This window comes from Anolis carolinensis, chromosome 4 (genome assembly GCF_035594765.1).
Source record: "Anolis carolinensis isolate JA03-04 chromosome 4, rAnoCar3.1.pri, whole genome shotgun sequence".
Taxonomy (NCBI): domain Eukaryota; kingdom Metazoa; phylum Chordata; class Lepidosauria; order Squamata; family Dactyloidae; genus Anolis; species Anolis carolinensis.
In genome coordinates this window covers 144212871-144238968 of record NC_085844.1, presented here as the reverse complement: position 1 = coordinate 144238968, position 26098 = coordinate 144212871, and the positions used below count along the sequence as shown (strand labels likewise).

The 26098-nt window shown below is 39.3% G+C and overlaps 1 protein-coding gene across 5 annotated transcripts in view; it reads right to left on the bottom strand.

The window, feature by feature from the left end:
• The window catches only part of col11a1 (collagen type XI alpha 1 chain), a 314486-nt gene that overhangs the window by 268633 nt on the left and 19755 nt on the right, over positions 1–26098 (bottom strand). For all 5 annotated transcript variants that reach the window (XM_008109137.3, XM_016993104.2, XM_016993102.2 and 2 more), the window contains exons 2-3: positions 15642–15809; positions 1069–1282 (exon numbers count right to left, since the gene is read on the bottom strand). In XM_008109137.3, coding sequence (XP_008107344.1) covers positions 1069–1282; positions 15642–15809 — 382 coding nt within the window. The remainder of the gene's footprint in view (positions 1–1068; positions 1283–15641; positions 15810–26098) is intronic.

Here is a 26098-nt window from a genome sequence, read left to right as displayed (position 1 = left end):
TGAGGTGCTATGAAAATTCTCCCTCATTTTCTAACCCTAACTTTCAACATTATTTGTGGTGCAGGTACCTCTGTGCATCCTCTTACTACTTTACACCAATGAAAAGAGAGCCATGATGAGTGGGGATGGTTGCAGCTGAAAGCTGATGTTTAGAAGACAAGACAGCATGAGTACCTTTGGTCTGTTTAACAGAGCTTTCCAATACTCACCCTGCCCGAAAAGCTGTTAAACATTTGTTACAGTAGTCCTGTTCCAGATCCAATGCAGCAAAGCCTCCTCAATGGTGCATGGACAATTCTTATTAAAAATCATTTTAAAAATTCAATGCAGATCTTCCAGAGTCCATGGAAAATTAATATGTCCTCTCAAGATATTAGCAATTGCCTATCCTACTACAAAATGTCCGTCTCATGGATCTTTGGGGGGGGGGGGGAACCCTCAAGAGTGTTTTGAAAAAGTCCTTAAAATCTACTTGAGTTGTTTTTTGCATTGCTGTTGAAATTCTTTGCATATCATGATGATATTACTTGGCCATACATCCAGTCACTGGGGTTGCAGATACCAGCAGCATAATTGTTCAAAAAGAGACCAGTTAGCTACCTACTGTACATACTCCAGCTCAGTGGTTCTCAACCTGGGATCCCCAGATGTTTTTGGCCTTCAACTCCCAGAAATCCTAACAGCTGGTAAACTGGCTGGGATTTCTGGGAGTTGTAGGCCAAAATACCTGGGGACCCACAGGTTGAGAATCAGTGTTCTAGCTCGAGATCCTGCATTGAGCAGAAGGTTTGACCCAATAGCTAATAGGGCACTTTTCAGCTCTATAATTCTATAACTCTGTGACTCCATAACATGGCAAGACTGCCACACATTAGTAAGATGATGCAAAGTCAGACTACAGAAAAGTGTTTTTGGTAGCTACCCTACCATCTTGGTAACATATACATTTGTTCTAAGAAAAAAGTGTAAAAATGGTGTTCCGATCATGCAGTCCCTGACATGAGTTGCCAATTTAGATACCATACTTCGGCTGTTTTTGGCTGCTGCTGCTGCTGCTACTGTACTTACTTTCCATCAGCAATATTGACAGTTCTGAAAAGGGGATAATCTTCGGGTGCAGGCTTTCCATTCTGATCTTCAAACAGGAAGACAGGTGACCGGCCAACCTCAACGCCAACTTGCTGAATCCCTTGTTCATTGTAGATAGATAAAAGAAAAGACTGAATTCCCTTCTTAGGCTTTACCGTAAATACTATTGAAAAGTCTGCAGGAAAGCTTCCACCTGATGAAAGAAAAAAACAGAGTCACAAATTTTGCATAGTCATCACATTTTCTCTATTAAAAACAACAATTATCATTTATTGATTAAAAGGCACTGTGGCATCCTTCCTTTCATTGCCGTGTATCTTCAAGTCATTTTCAACATATGGAAACCCTAAGATGAAACTATAACAAGATTTATTTGGCATGAATTGTTCAGAGGTTTGTTTTTGCCTTCCTCTGAGACTGAAGCCGCTTCCACACTGCCCCAATATCCCAGGATCTGATCCCTGATTATCTTCTTATCCCAGATTATCTGGCAATGGAGACTTATATAATTCAGTTTAAAGCAGATAATCTGGGATTGGATCCTGGATATAGGGCAGTGTAGAAGTGGCCTGAGAGAGTCTGATTTTTGCAAGGTCACCTAGTGGGTTTCATGGCCAAGCAGGAATTTGAACGCTGGTCTAATGTTCAAATGAATATACCAAATCCATGATTCCAAGACCTGAAGTTTGAATACAGTGCTAAACTGTGGAAGCTTCTGATTTCACCAAAGTACAGAAATGGGGGAATACTGGAAACCAAGACACATTCTTATGGCATTGAAAAACGTAAATTATTTGGACTGGAGTTTCCAAAAACACCCAACCAGCATGACCATAAAAATACAGCCATATATCTTGCAGTCCTTCTTGCCTACTGAGAAGTGCTTTGTACATATACTTTTAGCATTAGTGTTTTGCTTGCAATAGTTCATTATCATGTGCATTGTGTTAAATTACTCTGTGGGGGAATCATACATTCTGCTCAGGAAGACAGGCTTGTAAGTATATATACATTAGGAACAATTTCTGTGTTTAAAAAACAAAGTTCTCTGTTCCTCTTGAAGAAAAAAGAGTGGAAATTCAAGTTGAAATTAGAGTATCATAACATCCCAGTGGGATGGTCCTTTGCACAAATTGCATCTCAGCAATGTAAAAATGAAATTAAACTGTCTTTGTTGGGATTAAATGGGTTTTAAATTAGATAAACCACTCAAAGCCATTGAAAGTGAGAGTAGGGCTGACCCAATTATTTTCACGATTTAAAAAGTATCCCTATTTGAATTTTTCTATGCCTTGGAGATGTTCGTGAACACTTACTTTTTTATTAGACTGCTTTGAGTCTTTTATTCTGGAAATGTATAATCTAACCAAGTGATGTAAATATTTGATTTAGAATCGAATGATGGTTTACCTTTTTAGACCAATGTTGTCTGCCAACCCCAGCTTCATCCTGCTATACTCGTATTCCTCTCCTAGTTCCATGCAAATCAGTACACAACAACATTTAAAAGGGGTCATGGTATGACTTGTATTTCCCCAATCCTATTTTAGAGTTTCTTTTGCTTGTGATTTGTAATTTAATTCTGTTTTGATACTACTTTTTAAGAAAATAAACGGTCACGGTCCTAGGACAGTGCACCAGAAGCTACAGGAAGTAGCAGAAATATTCTCTTTAAATGAATTCCAACTTCTAAATGGTAGATGAAATTGTAAAGTTCCTTCTAGCCACCCAACCATGGCAATTCCAGTCCTCTTAGATCAGAAAGGGCAAGGGAAAGGGCATACTGGGGTTTAACAGGGATACAAAGAATATTCAAAAATACAGTTGTCTGTCCATGCTTGAGGTTTAGACTTTTGCAGATTTGATTATTCATCAATTTTGTTAAAAAATATATTCACTCTAGGAATCTCTTAAGTCTTCCAGTGTCTCTATGTTCAACTTTCTCTAGTCATTTTGCAGGACCTGAAGATTTCTGGAGGAATGTTTTGTCAGGTTAAAAATGACAAATTTCTTTATTGGTGTTTTTTCACTTTCACGAGGGGTCTACATTTACTTGTATTACCCTAGCAAATGTGGAGAGCTAACTGTAGCTGACCTTTTCAATGTAGCTGGACACTGAAAAACAGGAAACATTCTAGACTGACAAGAATTTTCACAGTTCAGGACTTGTCTTGCACAAATTTGCACATTGCTGCTTTGCACAGAAAGCAATCTCTTCTGTACAGAAACAAGGTTTTCTGCATAGAAGATTTGGCGAATTATGAATTGAGTTTTGAAGCAACATGATTTTCAAAGACTACCTGACAATGAGAAGGAAACTGCTAGGTTTCCTTCAAGAAGAAATGTAGTGAAGAATTGCACCCACTGTAGCAGTATGCAGGGAAAGAGAAGACAGAATTAAATCAAACTATAAACTTCTTAGCTCACAACCATGTCACCAACAAAGAGGCTCTGAGAACAGTCTAACACAGTGGTTACTTCATGTAAAGCAGTGGTTCTCAAGCTGAGGTCCCCAGATGTTTTTGGCCTTCAGCTCCCAGAAATGCTAACAGCTGGTAAACTGGCTGGGATTTCTGGGAGATGTAGGCCAAAAGCATCTGGGGACCCCAGGGTGAGAACCACTGGTCTAACAAAATTTCCTCCAAATCATTATAAAGTATTTTTAAGCTTCATTGCTTGAGGTGGGGGGAATTAGTAGGATAGTTAAGGGGCTGGCAGAGGCTGACACCAGCATGTTCTCTCATACAAGCCTAAATTCAATGCCAGTCCAACTATAGAAATCTCATTATACCAATCGGACATAATATAGAACCACTTCCATAAATTCATTGATTTAATAGACCTACTTAGGGATGCATTTAGAGTCCCTTACACACTGCTCCTATATCCCAGAATCTTACCCCAGATTATCTGTTTATCCCAGATTATCTGGCAGTGGAGACAAACATAATCCAGTTTAAATTAGATAATCTGGGATCAGATCTTGGGGTATATAGCAATGTAGAAGGGGCCTACAGGGAAGTATTAATGCAATTTGACATCCCTTCAACTACCATGGCTCCCCTTCAATTACTAAACTATGGAATCATAGGAGTTGTAGTTAAATAATAGAATTCTTTGTCAGAGAAGGCTAAAAACCTTAAAAAACTATACATAATATGACTCTATGGCATTGAGCCATGGCAGTTAAAGTGGTGTCAAACTGCATTTATTCTATGATGTAGACGCATCCTTTGTTGGGACAAATAAATGGTTTTAGGGCTAATGCTCCTTCTTAGAACTGCACCCTGAATCTAATAATTTATTCTTAGATGGATATTACCTCAAGTTAAGCTTTGTTTTATTATTCTCAGCACTATAAAGCATTTTTCCATGTTGGCTGTGACTACAGTAACCCAAATATACAGAGGCAGGATTGCTGTCCCTTTAACAGTGTTGTAGAAGAATTCCAACAGGTATTGCTTGTTACACAAGCACTGCAGCAGAATAGGTTGGTGCATTATTTTGTTGCAATTCCTTATTAACTCCTTAAATTGCGTCTTCTTCACAACAATTAAAAGTGTAGGACCCTTGTGTTACATCCCACATGGCAACCCTAGCTGTAGCAGACATACACAATAAAGGAGAATCCTATGTGTGAAAAAACTCACATCATTCATAGCTTTTGTAATGACACAGCGCACCTCTTTAAATGCATGCACACCACACCTTTCTTTTTAAAAAGCTAATTTAGGTAAAGATCTATGAAAGGAGAGGGGGAAGCAAGACTGCAGGAAGGAGGGCAGAGAGATGGAGGGCTTCAGACTTGAAAAGAGACAAACACCTGCCTTGTCTGAACTGCTAATCCAATCGAAAAGATATGCTGAGAATGCTTAAGGCGGGTGGCATTCATTCGTCTAGTCTAGGCATGTGCTCTCAGTCAGAAACAGCAAACGGTAGGAACCCTGTGGGAAGGTCATGGACAGGCATTTGGCAGCTTGCTTCCAAAACTGTGCAGTGGCATTATCTTTCAGTAAAGTATTATCTTTACTATTTTGACTTCTGGGGATTGGGGGGGGGGGGGAGAGAGAGAGAGAGAGAGAATCCTCTCCTATTCTTGCTGTAGAAAAATTCTAGATAATCAGCTAGTCCTGCTGATGCTGCACACTTTCTAGCGAATGAGAATTTTATATTCTAAGAGTAAAATATTTTTCACTATCTGGGTTGAAATGACTATCTTTTTCCACCTGAAATATGATGTTAAACATGGCACAAATGCTTGGAAAAAGGTTCCAAAATTTGGAAAAAAATTATCATTATAATTTATGCTTTTGTTTTCAATATCGGGTTCATCATTGGGTAGGATTTGACATCACTTTAACTGCCATGGCTTAAGGACTCACCAAATTATAAACCCGAGGAATCCTTGGCATTGAGCCATGGCAGTTAAAGTGGTATCAAACTGTGTTAATCCTACAGTGTAGAACCATTAAGTGTTTCAGCATATGCTTCCTCATCAAAGGGAGAGAATTTGCAATCTTCTTTACTTTCCTGCTATTTGTCAGAGGGAGACGTAGACAGTCCCAGCTATATAAAAGTCTTGAAAACCCCAACCCTTTTTATGGGTAAGCCTCACTTCCATCAGTAGGCAATTTGGAAAACAGTTCTTCAGTTGGAACCAAAAAGCAAACTATTTAGGCATTGTATGCTCTTCCATACTCTTTTTATCCCTTTATGTGTCTTTCTTTATGGTTAACCTTCCAGCTGCCCTTCTTATCCCCCTGGCACCCTTTATCTACCTCTCTGTCCCCAATAATTAGTCATTATTCTGTGCACACTAAGCGTAGCTCTATACTCATTGGTGTCTACAGCTTTGGGAATGCATTTGTCCAGCTCTCTCTCCTCCTCCACAAACATTCAGACTTTTCTAATTCTGCTGGTTTCTCTCTCTTGCACTTGGCTGTTGACATATGTCTAGGCATTTTTCCAACCAGATTCAGAATCAAATGTATAGATATGCACAGTTGTCATTGCTCACCGGCAGTGCTGTCATTATGCCCTGGGACAAGTTATTCTAGCAATGATGCCCATTAGTTTCCATTTCTTTTACAAAAGCTATCTCCAATCTATGTGGCATATGCACATTGCCAAATGTAGTGAGATCTATTGAAGCACGCAGCTATGCTTCACAGCGTGTCACTTTTCCTTGTCCATTTTGGCCAAAATTTATGGCAGGGATGGCTGCTAAATGCTAGTCCTGATCCATCTACCTGTCCTCACACTTTATCTGGATTCATTTTGCTGTTCTGGGCATGTTCATGTAGATTAGCTGGAAAGTGTGCAGCAGCAGCAGGCTGCCTTACTGTGCATCTGCACTGTGGAATTAATGCAGTTTGGGACCACTTTTCTGGCATGACCAAATGGTATGGAATCATGGGAGTTGCTGTTTTTAAATTTGTGGTTTCCAGAGATGTCGTCCAGATAGCCTCCTTTTTGTAGCGGGAAGTCCCACATTAAAGGGGCTGTCTGGATGAGCCCTCAGTATGGAGTGGGCATTATAAAAATATTTATCAAAAAAATTAAAAATTCCTGATTTAACCTATCTCCCCTGACTCAGGCCCCTTCCACAGAGCTGTATAAAATCCACACTGAACTGGGTTATATGTCAGTGTGGACTCAGGACTCTTCCACACAGCAATATAACCCAGAGTATCAAGGCAGATAGTCTGCTATATCTGTTTTGAACTGGGTTATCTGAGTTCACACTGCCATATCATCCAGTTCAATGTGGATTTTTTTATACAGCTGTGTGGAAGGAGCCTTGAATAATCCAATTCAAAGCAGATATTGTGGATTATCTGCCTTGATATTCTGGGTTATATGACTGTCTGGAAGGACCCTTAGGCCCCTTCCACATAGCTGTATAAAATCCACATTGAACTGGAAATCTTCTGAACAGGGTGCAAAACAAGCACAAGAGGGGTGTTCACCCTTCCTATGCTATCCAAAGCTAATATATATATGGCTGGAGTTACACTTTAAAATGTACCTGTTACTTCTTACATACAAATCCAACTTAAGAACAAACTTATAAAACATATCTTGTTTGTAACCTGGGGACTGCCTGTACCAAAGATATAACAACTACTTCTACTCTGCAAGCTCACAGACTATTGATTTTTACTTCTTACTTTCTACTCCCTTAAAATCTATATATATAAAAGAGTGATGGCATCACGGCAATTCACAAAACAACAAAAGTACAGGCCCCCCAACCTCAAAATTTGACAACACAACCCATCATCCACGCCTCAAGGTTGATACAACAAAAAGAAAAGAAAAATAAAGTCCTAATTAGAGGGAGAGCAATAATTTTTTTTATCCAATTGCTGCCAGTTTCGAGGGCTAATCTCTGCCCACTTGGTTGCCTAGCAACCAAGGGACAGCCAGGTTTCAGTTAGGGGACAGGCAGATTTAGGCCTCACTTAGACTTCTTCCACAGATTATCTAATTTGCACTGGATTATATGGCAGTGTAGACTCAAGGCCCTTCCACACAGCTATATAACCCATTTATAATCTTATATTATCTGCTTTGCACTGGATTATCTTGACTCAACACTGCCATATAATCCACTTCAGTGTGCATTTTATACAGCTGTGAAGAAGGAGCCTCATATAATCCAGTTCTGAGCAGATAATATAAGATTAGAAATATACAGTAGAGTCTCACTTATCCAACGTAAACAGGCCGGCAGGATAAGTGAATATGTTGGATAATAAGAAGGGATTCAGGAAAAGCCAATTAAACATCAAATTAGGTAATCGTTATACAAATTAAGCACCAAAACATCATATTATACAACAAATTTGACAGAAAAAGTAGTTCCATGCGCAGTAATGCTATGTAGTATTTACAGTAGAGTCTCACTTATCCAACACTCGCTTATCCAACGTTCTGGATTATCCAACGCATTTTTGTAGTCAATGCTTTCAATATATCGTGATATTTTTGTGCTAAATTCATAAATACAGTAATTACTATATAGCATTACTGTGTACTGAACTACTTTTTCTGACAAATTTGTTGTCTAACATGATGTTTTGGTGCTTAATTTGTAAAATCATAACTTAATTTGATGTTTAATAGGGTTATCCTTAATTCCTCATTATCCAACATATTCGCTTATCCAACGTTCTGCCGGCCCGTTTATGTTGGATAAGTGAGACTCTACTGTACTGTATTTACAAATTTACCACTAAAATATCACAATGAATTTAAAACACTGACTACAAAAGCATTGATTATGAAAAGGCAGACTGTGTTGGATAATCCAGAACATTGTATAAGCGAATGTTGGATAAGTGAGATTCTTCTTTAATATGAAATAATTACTGGGATAGAATAATGCAGAACAATATAATCTCTAAAACCAGGACAGTAAATAAACAGGGGAATTCCACACAGGAAACAATCAGGGCCAGCTAACACCTCCCAACAAAGTATTCCCATCATCAAAGTCTGGCAAATCCTGTTTTCTCAGGGCCACAGACAGTAGAAGCACATAAAATATCGCAAACAACATCACTCTGAAAACAAGGGTATTCCAGACAGGAAACAATCAGGGCCAGCTAACACCTCCCAACAAAGTATTCCCATCATCAAAGTCTGGAAAATCCTGTTTTCTCAGGGCCACAGACAGTAGAAGCACATAAAATATCGCAAACAACACCACTCTGAAAACAAGGGAATTCCAGACAGGAAACAATCAGGGCCAGCTAACACCTCCCAACAAAAAATTCACTCAGGGAGGAAACAGCCAGGCTTTAAAGCTGCAAGGCCATTACATCCTAATCATTTTTCCTAACAAACAAAAAAAACCAATCAGAAATATTGTATATTCACAACCTTTAGGAAATAATATCCCCTGATGGCGCAGCGTGTTAAAGCGCTGAGCTGCTGAACTTCTGGACCGAAAGGCCACAGGTTTGAATTGGGGGAGCGGAGAGAGCCCCCACTGTTAGCCCCAGCTTCTGCCAACCCAGAGGTTCAAAAACATGCAAATGTGAGTGCATCAATAGGTACTGCTCCGGCGGGAAGGTAACGCCGCTCCATGTAGTCATCCCACATGACCTTGGAGGAGTCTACGGACAACGCCGGCTCTTCAGCTTAGAAATGGAGATGAGCACCAACCTCCAGAGTCAGACACGACTGGACTTAATGTCTGGGGAAAACCTTTACCCTTGACCTTAACTACCACCAATTCCTCAATACTTTATTTCCCATACCACCATACTTCGCCACAGCAACGCGTGGCCGGGCACAGCTAGTATCATTATATATCAAAATTCTTAGTTTTTTTTTAAATTAAGGCATTTGCATAGACCACATGGAAGAAAGGACCCTGCTACTGCTGATAGTTTGCCATGGAGGCCACGCTTGCATCTGAGGGCCCTTCCACACAGCCATATAACCCAGAATATCAAAGCAGATAATCCACAATATCTGCTTTAAACTAGATTATTTGAGTCCACACTGCCATATAATCCAGTTCAATAATCCAGGCGACTGTAATTTTATGTTTGTATTGTTTCAGTTCTATGTATAGTTTATTTCATGTGAGGCAATTCAGAGTGTTTGTAAACTGCCCTGGGTCCCTTTGGGGAGATGGTGGCAGGGTACAAATAATAATGATGAGGATGACGATGAGGATGATGATGATTGTTGTTGTTGTGGATTTTATACAGCTGTGCGGAAGGGACCCTAGCTAAATACTGAATATCACATTGGGACATAAAATATCATTGGTAATGCAGACTGAGATGATATGGACTTAGTCCAACCAATATCTAAAAGTACACCAATATTATGTACTTCAGTTTTTTTAAAATATTATTTGTAATAGCAGGAAAAGACATGGGATGATGTTTACTATGAGATGATGTGGTGTAAACTAACTTGTGGCAGAAGGGGAAACAAACTACAAATTTCTTCATGTTTTATACTATGGCAAAATACTTAAAAGTTCAGTCAATAATTCATACTGCCTATCATCCTTCTGTTCAGATGGAGCACTATATTTCAAAGTGTTTTTTTTTCACACTCTATTCAAAGTGCATTCTTTTTTTTCACCAGTATGCCCCAGAGAGAAAATCTCATCAGGCTAAATGGGGACATCAAACGTACTTCCTTAAACCCAAGACAAGATATCCCGCAGATATCACAAAGGACTGGTGGGTGGGGAGCAAGTAGTCTAGAATCAAAGGCTATTTTATTTTCGACAACTGCTAACAAACAGAATGACTGTATTTATTTTGGCATTCAAAAATAATTACCAAAACAATGAGAAGTTGCAAGGTAGCTGCTGAGTCTATGGTATCATTCCAAAACTGCAAACACTGCAAAACAAAACAAGAACACACAACCTAAACTGAGTTAACATGAGATTCCTTTTTCCCTGAAGTAATGTCTTCTCTGAGCACTAAGCCTGGCTTTGGCAGAGGGTGCTTATTCCTTTCTAACAACTTCTAAAAGGCAACGGTCCAATGACCACTGAAGAGTTGTCAATGGCAAGGTCACTGCGATTTAAGGCTGAGTGACAGCTCCACTCCACCAGCAGTTCTTATGTGTGTAAGTGAGCCTTTTAAAAACTCTGTGGCTGGCAGGAAAACAGTGATAAAGCAACAGGACTCTTTAATACTGTGGAAGAGCAACCTTGGAGGGTAGCCAAGCTGGTTCGAAGCAACGAGTGCCATTGTTTCTAACAATCTTAGAGCTCATTTTCACAACCAATAATGGCATGGTTGCTGCTGCTCAGACTGCTGGCTCCTCAAGAGGAAATGTCTCTGTGATACCCAGTGGCACAAAAGAAACTTTGAAACCTATTGAACTGAATGGGACTGAAGCCACCAATCTGCAAGACAGAAGCAGCCATCGAATTGTACATTCCAGTTCTATGCTAAATCTCAATGTTGCCCTGAAGGTTGTCACCTGTTCATTGTTTTAAGGAATGCCATAAGGAAAAAATCTTACTTTGCCTACTCTTCCTTGCTTTGTAATCTAACCATGTGAACTTCAACTACATGTGTGTAAGTGTGTGTCACACATCTAACAAAATGGGTTCTGTACCCTATACAAAAGTTACACTATAATAAAATGTGACAGTCTTAAAGGTCCCACTTAACAGTGTCAGACAGTTTCAGCTGATTCAGCAGCAGGGATGGAAAGAAATGTTACTAGATCTGACAGTCTTTATGAAAATAGCCCTTTTGCATCTTTAAAATGTTTTGCAAATGAGTACGCAGCTGGCCTTGAGCATCAAAGGTGTATTCTATATTCTTGCACGGCAGAGGTAGGACTGGATAAACCTCGTGAGCTATAACTTTATGGGCCCTTCCAGACAGCCATATAATCCAGAATATCAAGGCAGATAATCCACAATATCTGCTTTGAACTGGATTAATCCAGTTCAATGTGGATTTTATACAGCTGTGTGGAAGGGGCCTATAATTCATACATTGGTGAGGCTTGCATTTCTCCTTTTCCTTCTCTTCCTCCTTCATCAACATCGAGTGTGCAAAAACAATGTTTACCATTCAGTACTGCAAAATTTATAACCTAGATGTACAGACCCACTAACTGCTATGTACAGTAGAGTCTCACTTATCCAAGCCTCGCTTATCCAAGCTTCTGGATTATCCAAGCCATTTTTGTAGTCAATGTTTTAAATATATCGTGATATTTTGGTGCTAAATTCGTAAATACAGTAATTACAACATAACATTAATGTGTATTGAACTACCTTTTCTGTCAAATTTGTTGTATAACATGATGTTTTGGTGCTTAATTTGTAAAATCATAACCTAATTTGATGTTTAATAGGCTTTTCCTTAATCCCTCCTTATTATCCAAGATATTCGCTTATCCAAGCTTCTGCCGGCCCGTTTAGCTTGGATATGTGAGACTCTACTGTATTCAGCAATACTACACAGTAATACTACAGTTGACCTCACATTTATGTTGAGGGCAGATTCTGATGATAAAATTATGGCTTTTGATATGAACTGTGTATAAGTCAAGGGTCATTCTGTGAAGAGGGGAAAACACCAATGCCTCCTCAAGAGAGAAGCCATCTCTGGATGCTGTTGCCATTTTTTCACCCTGAGATTGAACAAGGTCAGAAGCAACACCATTGCAGATAGTAGAGACAGAGCATTGGGACATGTCCTCTCGAATCAGATTACACTCTTGCATTTTGCCACTCTACTCAGAGAAGGGAATTGTTCCTTTTTTGATAAGAGTTAAGGTAAAGTACTCGCATGGAAATTACAGATAGGTTGACCCAGGTTTTTGCGGTCGGTTGTTTGACTAAAAATTTTTAGACATTCATGAATATATATAGCATGCAATCCTATTGTCAAATTAAGTACCATGACATTTCAGCCCACCTTAATAGCTAGTAGTTCATTTGCATGGAGAAGATCTGTTCAGTTTCCGATCAGAGTGAAAAGTACATGACACAGCGCCTAAGCACAGAATCAGGTGGTAACAGGGAAATAGGCTAGTTGTTTCTTAATCTCCAAATTCTTGCTAGGTCATGCTGCTATCTAGTCCAGATAAAACTTCTAGCATTGTAAGAGAGAAACTGTTTTCCTGTAACTCAATGAATCAATTATCAATGAAGAACAAAAAGAACTGTGATCTTAAGAATATGTTGTCTGTCTACTATCAATGACTTGGCTGGACCATTATCTACTTTGGTATCTTTTGATGAGATCCTTCATGCTAACAGCGATTTGAATGGGGGGGCCTGCCATTTTGAAAGTAGCTTTGTTCTCTTTGTTTATATGTTTTAGTCTTTTGTTTCCTTTTTGTTCTTTGCTTTATTTGCTATTGCATTTTGTTATTCTTATTTGCTATACTTATTACATTTCCTCTACAAAGTCCTCTTCTACCACTCCATCGTGGAGTAGAGGCCACCCTAGAATGGCTATGTGTCACTGCAACACAAAACTCTGGCAGGTCCTATCAAGTTGATGGGGCTTTGTGTAGGGCATCAATGATTGGCAGCTTGATTGACATCAGAGGACTCATTACCAGAAGGTTGGCCTTCAGTAGACAAATTAACTACAACAAGGAGGAACAAGGAGCCCCATTGCTCAACTGGAGCACAAGAATACTAGGCTGTTGCTCCGCCAACTCGGGAGTCTCCCCATGTTTCATTTGGAACATCAGGGCTACTGTGGGGACAAGCCACACAGTGACACTTCCCCACATATGATGGGGAAGAGTTGTTACTAGTCAGCCAGGTTATGGGACACCCGGGTTGCCCTGCTGCCCCACCGATTCACCATGGAGGCTGGAGAATCAGCACAGAAGACCTCATCAATGTGATGAAGTCCCTAGAAACTCATAGGGTGACCTTAGGCAAGTCAGACTGTCTCAGAGGAAGGCAAAATCAAACCAACTCAGAATAAATCTTGTCAAGACAATTCTATGATAGGTTCACCGTAGTGTCGCAATGAGTCAGAAACAACTTGAAGACACACAAAAACGTAAGTATACAGATAACTCCACAGCCTCCCTCCACATTTTTGTGTCCCAGTCACAATAGTGAAAAGCAGTATTTTAACCAGGGAGGGATTCAAGGATTGGGGGCACAAAATTGATCACCATAAGTCAGAAACAACTTGAAGGCAAACAACAACAGCAATGCTTCTAAAATCCTTTTGTTAAAGGTTGATTATGAAAGATTTTAAAGATATACACAAAGAAAAAGACATAAAAATTAACGCCTGAAATAATAAAATGCAGTTATTAAGACCATGATCAAAAACAAATTCTATGAAAAGCTACAGTTGAAAATATTTGCTATTAAATATCTAGTTGTATAAAAACATTTTCAATTGGTCAGAAAGATGACAGGAAGCAAGCAGATGATGATCCACAGGGCATGGCCTCCAAAATCCTACTGCTATGAGTACAATGGCACTGCCATTTGGTCTGACTCACTTAACTATACACAGTCAAAGACGGATGGCACTGAATCTCTCAGATAACTGTATTCAAGACTTTCTGAGACCTCTTTTACACTGCCATATAAAATCCAGATTATCTGCTTTGAACTGGATTATATGGCAGTGTAGACTCATATAATCCAGTTCCACGCAGATAATGTGGATTATTTTCTTTGATAATCTGGATTATATGGCAGTGTAAAGGGGACCTGAGACAATAAAAATTAACATTTTTAAACTAGCTCAAGATTTTTTTTAAAGTAGGTGGCATAGTGGTTTCATCACTGGGTTATGACTAATGCTGGATCTACATTGTCCTATATCCCAGAATCTGATCCCAGATTATCTGATTATTCTAGATTATCTGGAAGCGTAGACTCATATAATCCAGTTCATTGCAGATAATCTGGGCTCAGATCCTGGGATGTAGAGCAGTGTAGATCCAGCCTATGAAATCTGGGTTTGAATCCCCTGTTGGCCAGGACAATCTACTGAGTGATCCTGGGCAATTCACACACTCTTAGCCCAGCAATTGCTGTTATAGGGTCACCTTCAGGCCTACGGAAGTCAGAAATGTCTTGCAGGCACATAATACACACAAGCAGTGAAAATGGAGAATGACCAGAATTAGGTGCCAGACAGAATTTAAGCTACCACATTTCAGATCAACTCAAGTGGAAACTCATAACTGTGTACCTTCCGCTGTATGGTGTGTGTTAAAGGAAATGTTCTTTTCCATGAACAATCAGAGTTAGCAGTTTGAGCTAAGCAGGTACTGACATGGGCAGAAGCATACTCAGAAACCAGACATGCATCAGATAAATGAGTAAGCAGCCTATATTCAGGTTATTGGGTGTACAAAATATGGTACATTCTACATGAACCCTGTTGAGCAGGCAAATGGAGTGTCACTTTTCTGTTCATCTTCAGTAATAGAACTAAAACACAACAGAGATGCAGTTAAGGAATTCTTACTCTAGCAAGTGCTTAAGAGCACAGGAAGTGTAGAAGACAAGGTATATATGGGCAGTTTTGGTTCACATCATCTTCTGACACATTAAAGGTCAAATTCTCCAAGATCAAACAAGAAATATAAGACATGTAAAAAGTGCCTCATTAGATCAGACCAAAGATCTATCTAGGTCTAGAGTTTGGGAAAGCTATTTTGGAGATGACATCTTCCAGAATCCTCCAGCCAAGCTAGGCACCAGAAATGAGGATTTCAACACATACATTCAAGTTGTGATCTAGTTCATCGTTCAGTTCCTACAATGGTCAAAATAGGTGTCCATGGGAAGCCCTCAGGCAGTACTTTCCCACGTGTATTTGTCAGGAACTGGTATTTTGAGCCACAGAATAAACAGCCATTGTGACTGATAGCTATTAATAATTTTATTTTCCATGAAATTGTCAAATAACCTTTTAAAACTACCCAGCTTGGTGGTCATGTCTATAATATCCCATAAGCTGAAAATTGTGATCCAGTTTACAGAAACACAAAATTAAAAGAAGGGTAATAAGCATAGACTGTCATAATACACAAACATATAAACTCACCTGGGTACAATTGCTTGGTTGGGGCACTGAGTTGTGCATGTTTTGAAACTCTGTAGGCGACATCTGATCCTTTGGAATTCCTTCTGTTTGTGCAAAATCCTGCTGTTTTTGAAACTCCTTCTGGTGAATTATGAAACTCTAATGCTTTGAGCACATCAACTGCTTCGGCTGAAAAACAAAAGAACGTGTATCTGTAATTTACACTTTTTCCAAAATATTATTCCCCCTTTTTCAAAAATGGAACTGCTATACTTCATAGCTTTTACAGTTCATATAATTTTGTTTACTACCAGCAAATGTTCTCATGGTAAATAGCCTACTAGAAATGGCCCATTCCCTCCAACTTTTCACAGGAGACAACTGGGACATAAGTGGCCAAGCAACATCTGAGTATGGTCAAGAAGGCAAAACTTATTAATGAGAAAGAAAACAGAAATCAGGAGCAGATGTAGCAGTTAGTTTTTGCCTATGCCTACTGGGGAATGCAAGATTCCAAGCCCTTCTGTCCTCTCTCTCCTACTGAGTTAGCTGAATTACTGCATTTGCAGCCACTGAGGTAAAATGAGGAAAATAAGTTAAGTGGGAGGGGGACTGAGAAAATGAGACATTTTAAAAGCAGCTGAAAATGGGCTAGCAGAAAATTAATTGGGACTGACCCTGCCATATTGGGGCAATTGGGGGATAGGGTGGTCCCACTAGACCAAAGGAGGGGTTAACTCTAGGCTTTATAGGTAGTAATGCACTATGATTCCACTTTAGCAGCTATAGCAACATTCTATAGAATCATGAAAATGCATTTACAATGGATTATTCAGAATTATTAACCAGGGATCTTTTATGTTTCATCAGAATAGAAATACCATGATACCAGGGAATGAAAGATAAAGTGAACCACAACTCTGTAATTGTCTACTGTGAAAGAATCAGAAAACTAGCTGCAGTAGAGTTGCATTAGCGTGCATGCATCCACACAATGACACAGACTGATCCAAGTTAGCCCAGAGAAAGCTGCTTAATATGGCTGCACTCTAAGTTTAAAAAGCACAGGGGAATCCACTTTGGCAAGATGATAGAAATGAAGGGCAATCCCCCATAAGTTACTGGTGGGGGGAGCTATCAGATGTATTAGATACTAATCTATAAGATCTTTGGATCCACAGAGATATGCATTAGGAGGAGTATTTTTACAGCAGGATTCGGACCTCCCCCTGTGTTGGAGAAATAGGAACACTCATCTCAGATTGCTATGCAGAATCCCAGATCACTGTCTGGGGAGGCTGGGTGGCTGTCCCTTCTGGCCCCTAGCACTCCAATCCCCCACACCCAAAAAAGACAAAAAGGAAACATATCTGCTTTCCTGGTTGTTTAATTCCGGTTTGCTGCCATGTGACTGAGCAAGGAAGCTTGGGAGAAGCAGAAGGAGGCTCTCTCTTCCTAAGCTGTTTTGCTCAGTTATATGGCAGCAACCAGGAACTAAACAGCCAGATGAGCAGTTGCATTGGGGGTTTTTTTCTGTCTTGAGTGGGGGATTGGGGTGCTGGGAGGTGTAAACTGCCCTCATTCCCAGCTGTGCCCAACCTGCTGGGGCTACTGTCCTGCCACAGAGGCAATTGTCATACAAAATTGGGACTGCATTTTGTGCCAGTGTAGAGGTTCCCTCTTTCAGCCCACTAAACTTTGCCATCTTCTGCTCAATCTCAGATGCAAAGTACAGATTTTGGTAACACAGACTCCGTATGTATTAACGAATATACAGTTGTATGTGAAGTTATGACCATACACCTCTTCAGCTAATAAGAGGAGATGGATGGAGGATGAAGGAAAACTACAGGAAAAAAAATTCAATGTCAGAGTACAACAACAGAAGGAGGGCATAATCAAATCATGTTCTGGTTTCAATGAAACATTCTTATTTTCAGCTTCAAAGTCTAATTCAGTTCTCCACATGCTTTCTTTTTAAGAGAGTCAACTTGCTTTAAGAGGATTTTTATTTTGCAACTAAACTGCCAAATTTTGGTAGCAGTTTTAGTGATAGACTGGGAGGTGGCAATAGAACATCCTGGTTCCAGAGGTAACATTACAACCGCTCCTATTTTAAAAGGAGGATCCTTAATCCAGATCATTGTAGTATGGTGCAGAACCAGATAGCCACCCCACCCCCCTTTTAAGCACTCCATCTGCTATCAAAGTTCTGCAGTGACCTTTGGCTTTGGCAGGATGTCAGGAACCCAGAGCAGTGTGAAGTCTGGGCCTCTAAGAAATTAAGTAATTTCCTACATTCACCTCTGCCTCACACTTTACTCGTTCTTTCAAAGCACATGTTTTTACACCAAAGGCATTCATCAGGAGCAACTCACTGCATGAAAAAAGGATTTCTTGCTGGGGCTCAGAAAAGGGAAACAACCAAAGGCCAGATCTAAAACAAAATGGGGAGGCTTTCGAAGCTGCATCCATGGTGGTTAGATCACCACAGAATAAAACTTGGCATGATTTGGTGTCAGGAGTAAAGGATATGCATGACTGCCATATCTTGCACAAATTACTAATTTGATAAATGGTGAGAAAAATTATCTGATTCCCGTCTCCCAACTAGGAATGCAGAAGAAATATGTACAATTTGCTTTCCATATGCACAAATTCGGTATCCAAAGGACTCAAACATCTATTGTTTGAAAATAGTCCCAAAACAAAAATTCAAAAAGCAAATCTTGATTTTGCCATTTTATATACATGATACCATTTTCCTATGCTGATGTACAGAATGGAACTTGAGCATCCACAGATTTTGGTATACATTGGGGTTCCTGAAACCAAACTACAGTAGATATCGAAGGCTTGTTTTTCAGCCATTGAATCACAACAATGGCTGAAAAACACTGGTTAAAAGGCGCTGAAAATCAGCTGAAAAATGTGCACATTCGCATCACTGTATATCCCTACACTCAAGAAAAAGATGGGACTTTGTTACAATACACTGGTGTGGACTGCCCCAGCACATGTGGGCATTTTAAAATCCCAAAAGAGCTGATAAAGACTGTAAACAGATGGTGACAAGGACACACAGGTGGTTAAATGGAAGCACAAATGGAAAGCAATTCCCATGAAAACTATCTGCAATCATTCCTTTGTTCTCATATTTATGAAATTAAATAGAGCTTGAATTTATCCAGTGGGTGCCAGCATGGCAGGCAAGTGAACCCAAAGGAACGTGGGATTCAAGAGGGCAAACATAAAAGCAGAAGGAAGGTGAGAAGAGATAATGACATGAAATCTGCTTGTATGTGTATTTATATATCTGCATTAGCACTTATGAGGTCCAGCATATCTCGAAACATCAATAAAAAAAATTTAAATAAAACATCCAGCGGATGTCCCGCATTGCAATTTTCTAAAATCTGCTACAACCAAACCCGTCAGTGGCGAGAGACTATTTGCTAGGACTGACAGCTCCATTGTTTGGAGTTGTTTTCAAGCGCCATTTTTTAAAATCCACTTCTTTGTCCCACATTATGTGGCTGTCTGGAAGAGTCCTGATTGGGATTTAATTCTTCACTAGGTTTCTTCTCAGTGCAGTGAGTAACTTCAAAAATGTTCTTTCCACTCTAAGAAAGTCTTCAAAACCACTCTGTTTTCAATTGCAGTAAAATTTGGGATTTGTCCTGTGCAAACCTTTCTGTATAAGAGACAGTATTTCTGTCATGAAAAATATTCCAATATTAATTTCTGTGCAGAAAAGGCTAGTTTCTAAGAAAATAAACTACGTGTGAATTGTACACAGAACAAAACTCCAATTATGTCATTTTTCACACAGAAACAAATATTCTTGCAGTGAAATATTATCTTTCATATAGAAAATGTTGTTTCTTGTGCAAAAAATGCTATTTTCTGGGCAAATCAGCATCATGCATAGAAAAACTCTTTAACTGTGAAGATTCTTATCATTCCAAGATTCCTCTCATCAGGGTTTTTCTCAATACTCAAAAGGGTGTTTTTCATCCATTTACCAAATGCTTCCAAGTATTATTTTTTTCCACCCCTACACGGTGAATACTCTGTTGTTTCTAAAGACTAAACAACAAATCAGATTATCTTCTCTTCCCTTTATGCTCCTAATACTGACTTCAAATCTTTTCTCCCCACCGACCCTGATCAACTATCAATAGAAAGGTTAAATCTTGCTATCTGCCCTTCTCTTTCTACTGAGGCAGCTAACATTTTTCCTCACTGCTCTGTCACTGGATTGCCCCTCATCACTTTTCATATTGATCATTACAACACTCCCAGATTTACTATGTTACTTAAAAAAAAACCTAGCTGATTCAAAATTCTTCCTTTTTGCATTAGCTAATCAATTCTGATCATTTGTGTGATCATTTTTATGGTGTACACTGGGCCCCTCTCATTAAACAGGTTCACTATTTCTTATTTCAAACATTCTTCTCTAATTCTTCATGTCGTTTCTTGCTTTTTCCATTGCTCTGGTAATCATTCTCATTAAACTGAATCTTCATCCTCTAGTCACATCTTTCTTTTTTTACTATTCCGTGCTCCTTGATCTTGTTCCAACTAAGTACACTAGCCTATGCATGTTTATTCAACAGAAAAAATCATTGACTTAAAAGCAACTTATAGTATTACTGTTTATCTATTTGATTCTATCTACATATGTGTTTTTTTCTAAGGAGGCTAACAACTTGACTTTAAAAAGATTCAGCTAAAAACATAATGGCTGAAATTTGGCATCAGGAGATGTAAGTGGCTCACAGAGGTATGTCTCCATATCTACGTTTCCTGATGCTGTCACCCCTAAAACCCACCGTAGGCTATGACACATCAATTTCTGGGTTGTTGGAGAGCAGAGAAATTAGCGCCAACATGCTCAGCCATGCTCTTTTATCAGAATACTTTATGATATGTCTCTGAAAATGATGTCCATATAGCATAGTGGTTCTCAACCTGTGGGTCCCCAGATATTTTGGCCTTCAACTCCCAGAAAGCCTAACAGCTGGTAAACTGTCTGGGATTCCTGGGAGTTGTAGGCCAAAACACCTGGGAACTCACAAGTTGAGAACCACTGATATGGCACATCCAGATGAAGGAAACAGTTGAATATGACATATTGATCTCCCTGCTTTCCAGCAACTTGAAAATGGCCATGTTGGGTGTGGGCTTGATGGCTGGGTTTGGGGTGAGATTATTGGTTTTGGAGTAGTAGGAATCGAATTCTAACCTACACAATAGCGAGAATGGTGAGTTGTAATGGCATAGGCTGGGTGCATGCCAACAAAAACCACTAATGCCCACAGCATGTACTATTCAATGTACTATTAAAATAAAATGATATAACAGATTGCCACACTGAAATAAAATCTGTCCCCACCAAAGGTACATGGTACTGTGTTAAGACTGAAAGAAGGGCCTTCCAGGAAGTATGTAAGGATTGCAAGTAAGTGCCTTAAATCCTGCCTTGGGAAAAAGGCAGAATATGAATCAAATAAATAAAATTGCAGCTTACATTTACTGTTTGCTTTTGGTTACTGTAAGCACTTTAGAAAATATTATATTAACAAAAACCAAAAGAACTGTTAGCACAAAAACAATGAAAGTGTACCAAACTAATATATCTTATGCCCAATCACAGAAAGGAAGAAAAGTTGGACAAATAATGGATACACTTTGATTTACACAATCCTTTCTTCTTAAAGAAAACAAAATCCTATGAACCACCAATACAAGACAGTGGCAAAAAATAACAGCTTCAACTAGAGTGGTGTAGTGGTATAGTGGTTTGAGCATTTGCCTAGAGACCAGGGTGTGAATCCCTCCTCAGCCATGAAACTCATTAGTTGGCCATTGACAAGTCATGCTTTCTCAGCCTCACAGGAAGGTAATGGCAAATCTTGAACAAATCTTGGTAATAAAACCCAATGATAGGTTTGCTTTAGATCACAATGATTTCAAAGTACACAATAACAATTAAACAAGTTCACAAATCCTTCAGCATAAAAATCCAGTTGTGGTTTCATTCACCAAGTAGCAGGTGATGGCTTCCACATAAGAGTGTAGTGAATCAACTCTAGGTTTTAGTCCAATTTTAAAGAAGCTATTCTAGATACCGAACTAGATCCTCAAAATCCGTTTGCCACCTTGGACAGATCTTGAAACCAGAAATGGATTCACAAATCCACAAATGTGATAACTAACAGCAGACACCATCACCACTCACAATGTATTCATTTAGCAGCCTAATGAGGTGTGGAGATTTTTGATGTAATTATTTTTAGACAACAAGGAGTCAGAAATCCTTACAAGACCTCATGGATTATCTAGAGATCTCCTTTCTGCCATCGATCGACTTGCCCCACAAAAGGAATTTTTGAGTGAGATTCCAAGAATCATAGAATCAATTAATCATGTTGGAAGGATCACATAGGTCATCAAGTCCCTGTTAAGTGCAGAATTTTCAGAGAAAACATTCCCAGCTTTAGACATCCATAGAAAAAAAATACCACCACCTATCTAGGCAATTGAGTCCACTGCTGAACTTACTGTTAAGATGTTCAATTGAAATTTACTCTCCTGCAATTTGAAATCATTAGACCCAGTCCTATCCTCTGAGACAGTGAAGAACAAACCAACTCCCTCCTCTCTGTGACTGCCTTTGGGGTATTTAAATGTCACCCCTCAGTCATTTTTTAAAAAACAAGTTGAACAAGCCCATCTCCTTCAAGTTTTTCTCATATATTTTGTTTTCCATACCAAAATGAGATATTATCCAATACTGAACACAATACTCCAAAGCAAAATAATGAGACTATTACTTTCTCAAACCTGAAAACTATATTTCTATTAATGCAAGCTAAAACAGCACCCAACTTTGCTACAGTAACACAGTTAATCAACATTAATCCCAAGGTCTTTTTTGCCTGTAGTAATGTTGAGTTATGTGCCCTTCATTCTACATGTGCATTTGCTTTTGTGGACCTAAATGTAGAATTCTGTATTTGTGTCTATTGGTTCATTTATTACTTTCTGCCCAATTTACTAGTTTATCTATGAATTCCCTTCCTATTTTCCAATGTGTGAGCCACACTTCCTAATTTTGTGTCATTTACAAACTTAATAAGGATCTCCACAACCTTGTGATCTAAGTCATTGACAAAAAATATTAAAGAGTAATGGCTCGGGGGGGGGGGGGGGGGGGCAAGGCAATCCACTCAAGACCTCCTTCCAGTTAAAAGCACAGCCATTGAATCATATGGAACATATTAAGAAAAGCAAATCTCAGTGGGGCTGGCTCTGCTATTGGACATATGAATCAGCTACCTTGAGTGCAAAATATTGAGTGGGTAGCATCAGAAACTTATCAGCAGAATAAATCTGTTAACAAAGCAAAGAAAATACAGTTATTTCCTGACAGCTGGCTCTGTTTCACTGGCCTGCCCACTAAGAGCCGTTGGAGAGAAAGAAACACTGTTTGAGGGAACTGGATTGTTATTAAAGCTTCTCTGTGCTTGGTGTTACCATGGACATTTGAATTCATGGATGGGGCAAAGGGTCAAATATTAGTTGGCTCAAGAAGATACTATCTTAGCAAAGCTTGGCTCTCTGCAAAATTGTGATGTAAGGGACCGAAATTCCTATTATCCTGCTACTCTGTCACACACAAAGGTTCCTTCTGAGTTAATTCCCAATCAGTTAATGAAACTGAATGTGTGAGCAACACTCGTCCATTAAGTTTCTTCGCATAATAGGGTTTTGAACTCTAGAATGAGTGCATGCTATCCAATCTCTCATCTTCCATTTATTTCTAACCTCTGGAACAACACAAGGGTTAGGTGGGAGAAAGGCCAGTCTTAGTACTGGCAACAATAGAGTTCTCTCACAGTAGAAGGAGGTATCAGCTTGAGTTCATGGGAAGTTTGACAGTTTTAAAGGCTGGAAAAGATGACATAAAAGAATGTAAAAAAGTAGCCAAGAAAGAAGTATTTTCACATTTGTATTCCTCAGAGTGGCACATAGTTCTAGCCTCTTTTATTCACATAGGAAAGAGAGCTACTGGTCCAAAAATATCAACTGAACTTTATCCTCATCAAAATTAAAGAAAGTAACTTTCTAGTATAGTTCCAACATTTGTTCCATGGTACAATTTTAACTTTCACAAAGGTTTCAAGAGGATTTCCACACTACATTTAGATTTAAGTCGATTTTCACTACAAACCACGATACCTAAAATAAAAAATTTAAAAATCCCTATCTTAAGGAAGCAACAGAAATATAAACAGGAAGAAACAGAAACATTTTTCCAGACTAATTTATATTTATGAACTCTTAATCCATGATCTAGATTAAATTACCCTTGGAAAACATTCCAATGTGAAGAGACTACAACTGAGTTGGTATAGTCCAGATTGTCTTTTTCATAATGGTATAATGAATTCAATTGCTATTTGAATTGTGGTAAACTATCGTAATACGCCACTAGAGCAAACCTGCACCGTATTATGCAGGTGCTTATATTAAGTCTGACCACCATTTTGGATGCTTTTCTGTCAGGGATTTTATGTGGTGAGTGAGGATTAGAAGGAAGGTTGGAGAGTTCCGGGGTGAGGGACGCAAACCACTGTTTTTGGGTACATCTTTGGTGTTCTTGGACAATCCTGGGCAAAAAAAATCCCCCAAATATGTGTGACTCTTGAGAAAGGAGTCTAAGGATTTTGGAATTTTCATTGGCTGCAGGATGCACTGTGGTCAGCCCTGATTTAAACATTTAAATTAGCACATGAAAATGTATACACATCAGTATCCTCTCTGGTTTTTTGTATTTTATTTCCATTTTTCATTTTTTTCAGCAATCACCCACAAGTTGTCATCCTAGTGGAAAAGTCTTGGAATCCCTTAACATTTACTCCTGTATCAGCTTTGCTCTATCTTTCAGGTACTGCTCCAAGTTCAAACCCTATGAAGAGTAAGGGTTGTCATAGCAGGGAACACAGCTTTTAAACATGTTACCCTGTGATGACTCATGGGCCATGTAGTCCCGTTCCTAGTACTATTGTGGCAGATGAAGAGGAAAACTTGGGTTTCCCACCGTTTCAGCCAGAATTGGAGCCCTTGCACCTGCAAGATGTTTGCCCACAAGAAGTCAGCCAAACAAGCCTTGAGCAGAAATCTCCCCCATTTTCTCGCCGGGATTATTATAATCGAGATAGAGGCGCTAAGGAGGCGATTCGCAGAAGCGCCAGGGTTGCTGCCAGACAATTAGCTGATTAAGCCTGTTTCCCTTGGGAAATTTTAAGGAGTCATGCATCTGGACACAGTATGGGTTTCGTTTCTTGTTTCCCAGGGAAAGTGTTCCTTGGCGGGAAAACAAGATCCTATATAGGTGTTTACCCGCAAAGAAATCCTTGCGGAGTCATTTCGTCACCTTGTGGAGTGAGATTGTGTGTGGACTACGCTACTCCAGTCCCTTGCCTCCAGGACCAAGTTCCAAGCCTTGTTTCACGGACCTCGTTCTTGCATCCAGGTTTCCTTGTTTCCACGGACCTCGCCACGGACCTTGTCCTTGTTTCTTGCCTCTTGTTGCCACGTATCAAGCCTTGTTGCCAAGAATCTAGTTTGCTTCCAGCCTTGTTGACAAGCTCCATTGGATTAAAGGACCCTGTCATTTCCCCACACTTTGCTTGGCAAAGTGTGTGTTTCGGTTATTGGATTATAACTTTGGTCTCTAATATCACATATTGGACATTGTTTTCTTGGACTATATTTGAGCTTTCCTGAAAGGTCTACTTCTGAACTATATTCGTCACTTGTTTTTATTGACTTTATATATTCCTTTAATAAAGATATTAGATAAGATTCTGGTCTCTGCGCATGGTTATTGGTGCTCTGCAGCCTGGGTCCTGACATACCCAAAGGCAACTGAAAAATTTCCTCACACACTTTCAAAAGAACTTTAGAATGGAGAAAACTATTGCTGAGAATCCATATGCTTGGCTTAAGAAAATGAAGACATTAAGGGAGCCAAAAAATACTCAATTGTTTACGAGTATAAACATTTTTCCTCCCTTGCATTGGATCTGGTATCAAAATTACCATGGATTGTTATCCCTCCTCCCTTCTTCTAGTTTAGCATTTCATCAATCTGCATATCCTTTGTCAGGAACACATGGCAGCAAAGCTGGAACCATTCACTCAAGCTGAGCCTGAAGGCTGATATCAAAAGCTGCAGAGTTTGTGGTTAAATCTAATATAGCCTCGTGAGTGCTCTAAGGACACATGTTCCAGGTTCTGCTTAATCGTCATAGATTTTTATGCAGTTCCTTCCATCTGGAAATAACATTTCAGAAATAAAACAATAAACAAACTAAGCTTTCAAGGGCAGCAATGTTTCAAACTCTTTTCCAGGAAACCCTGAAGTACTTTCAGAGACTCTTTAGAGTTGCTAGAAAGAAAGA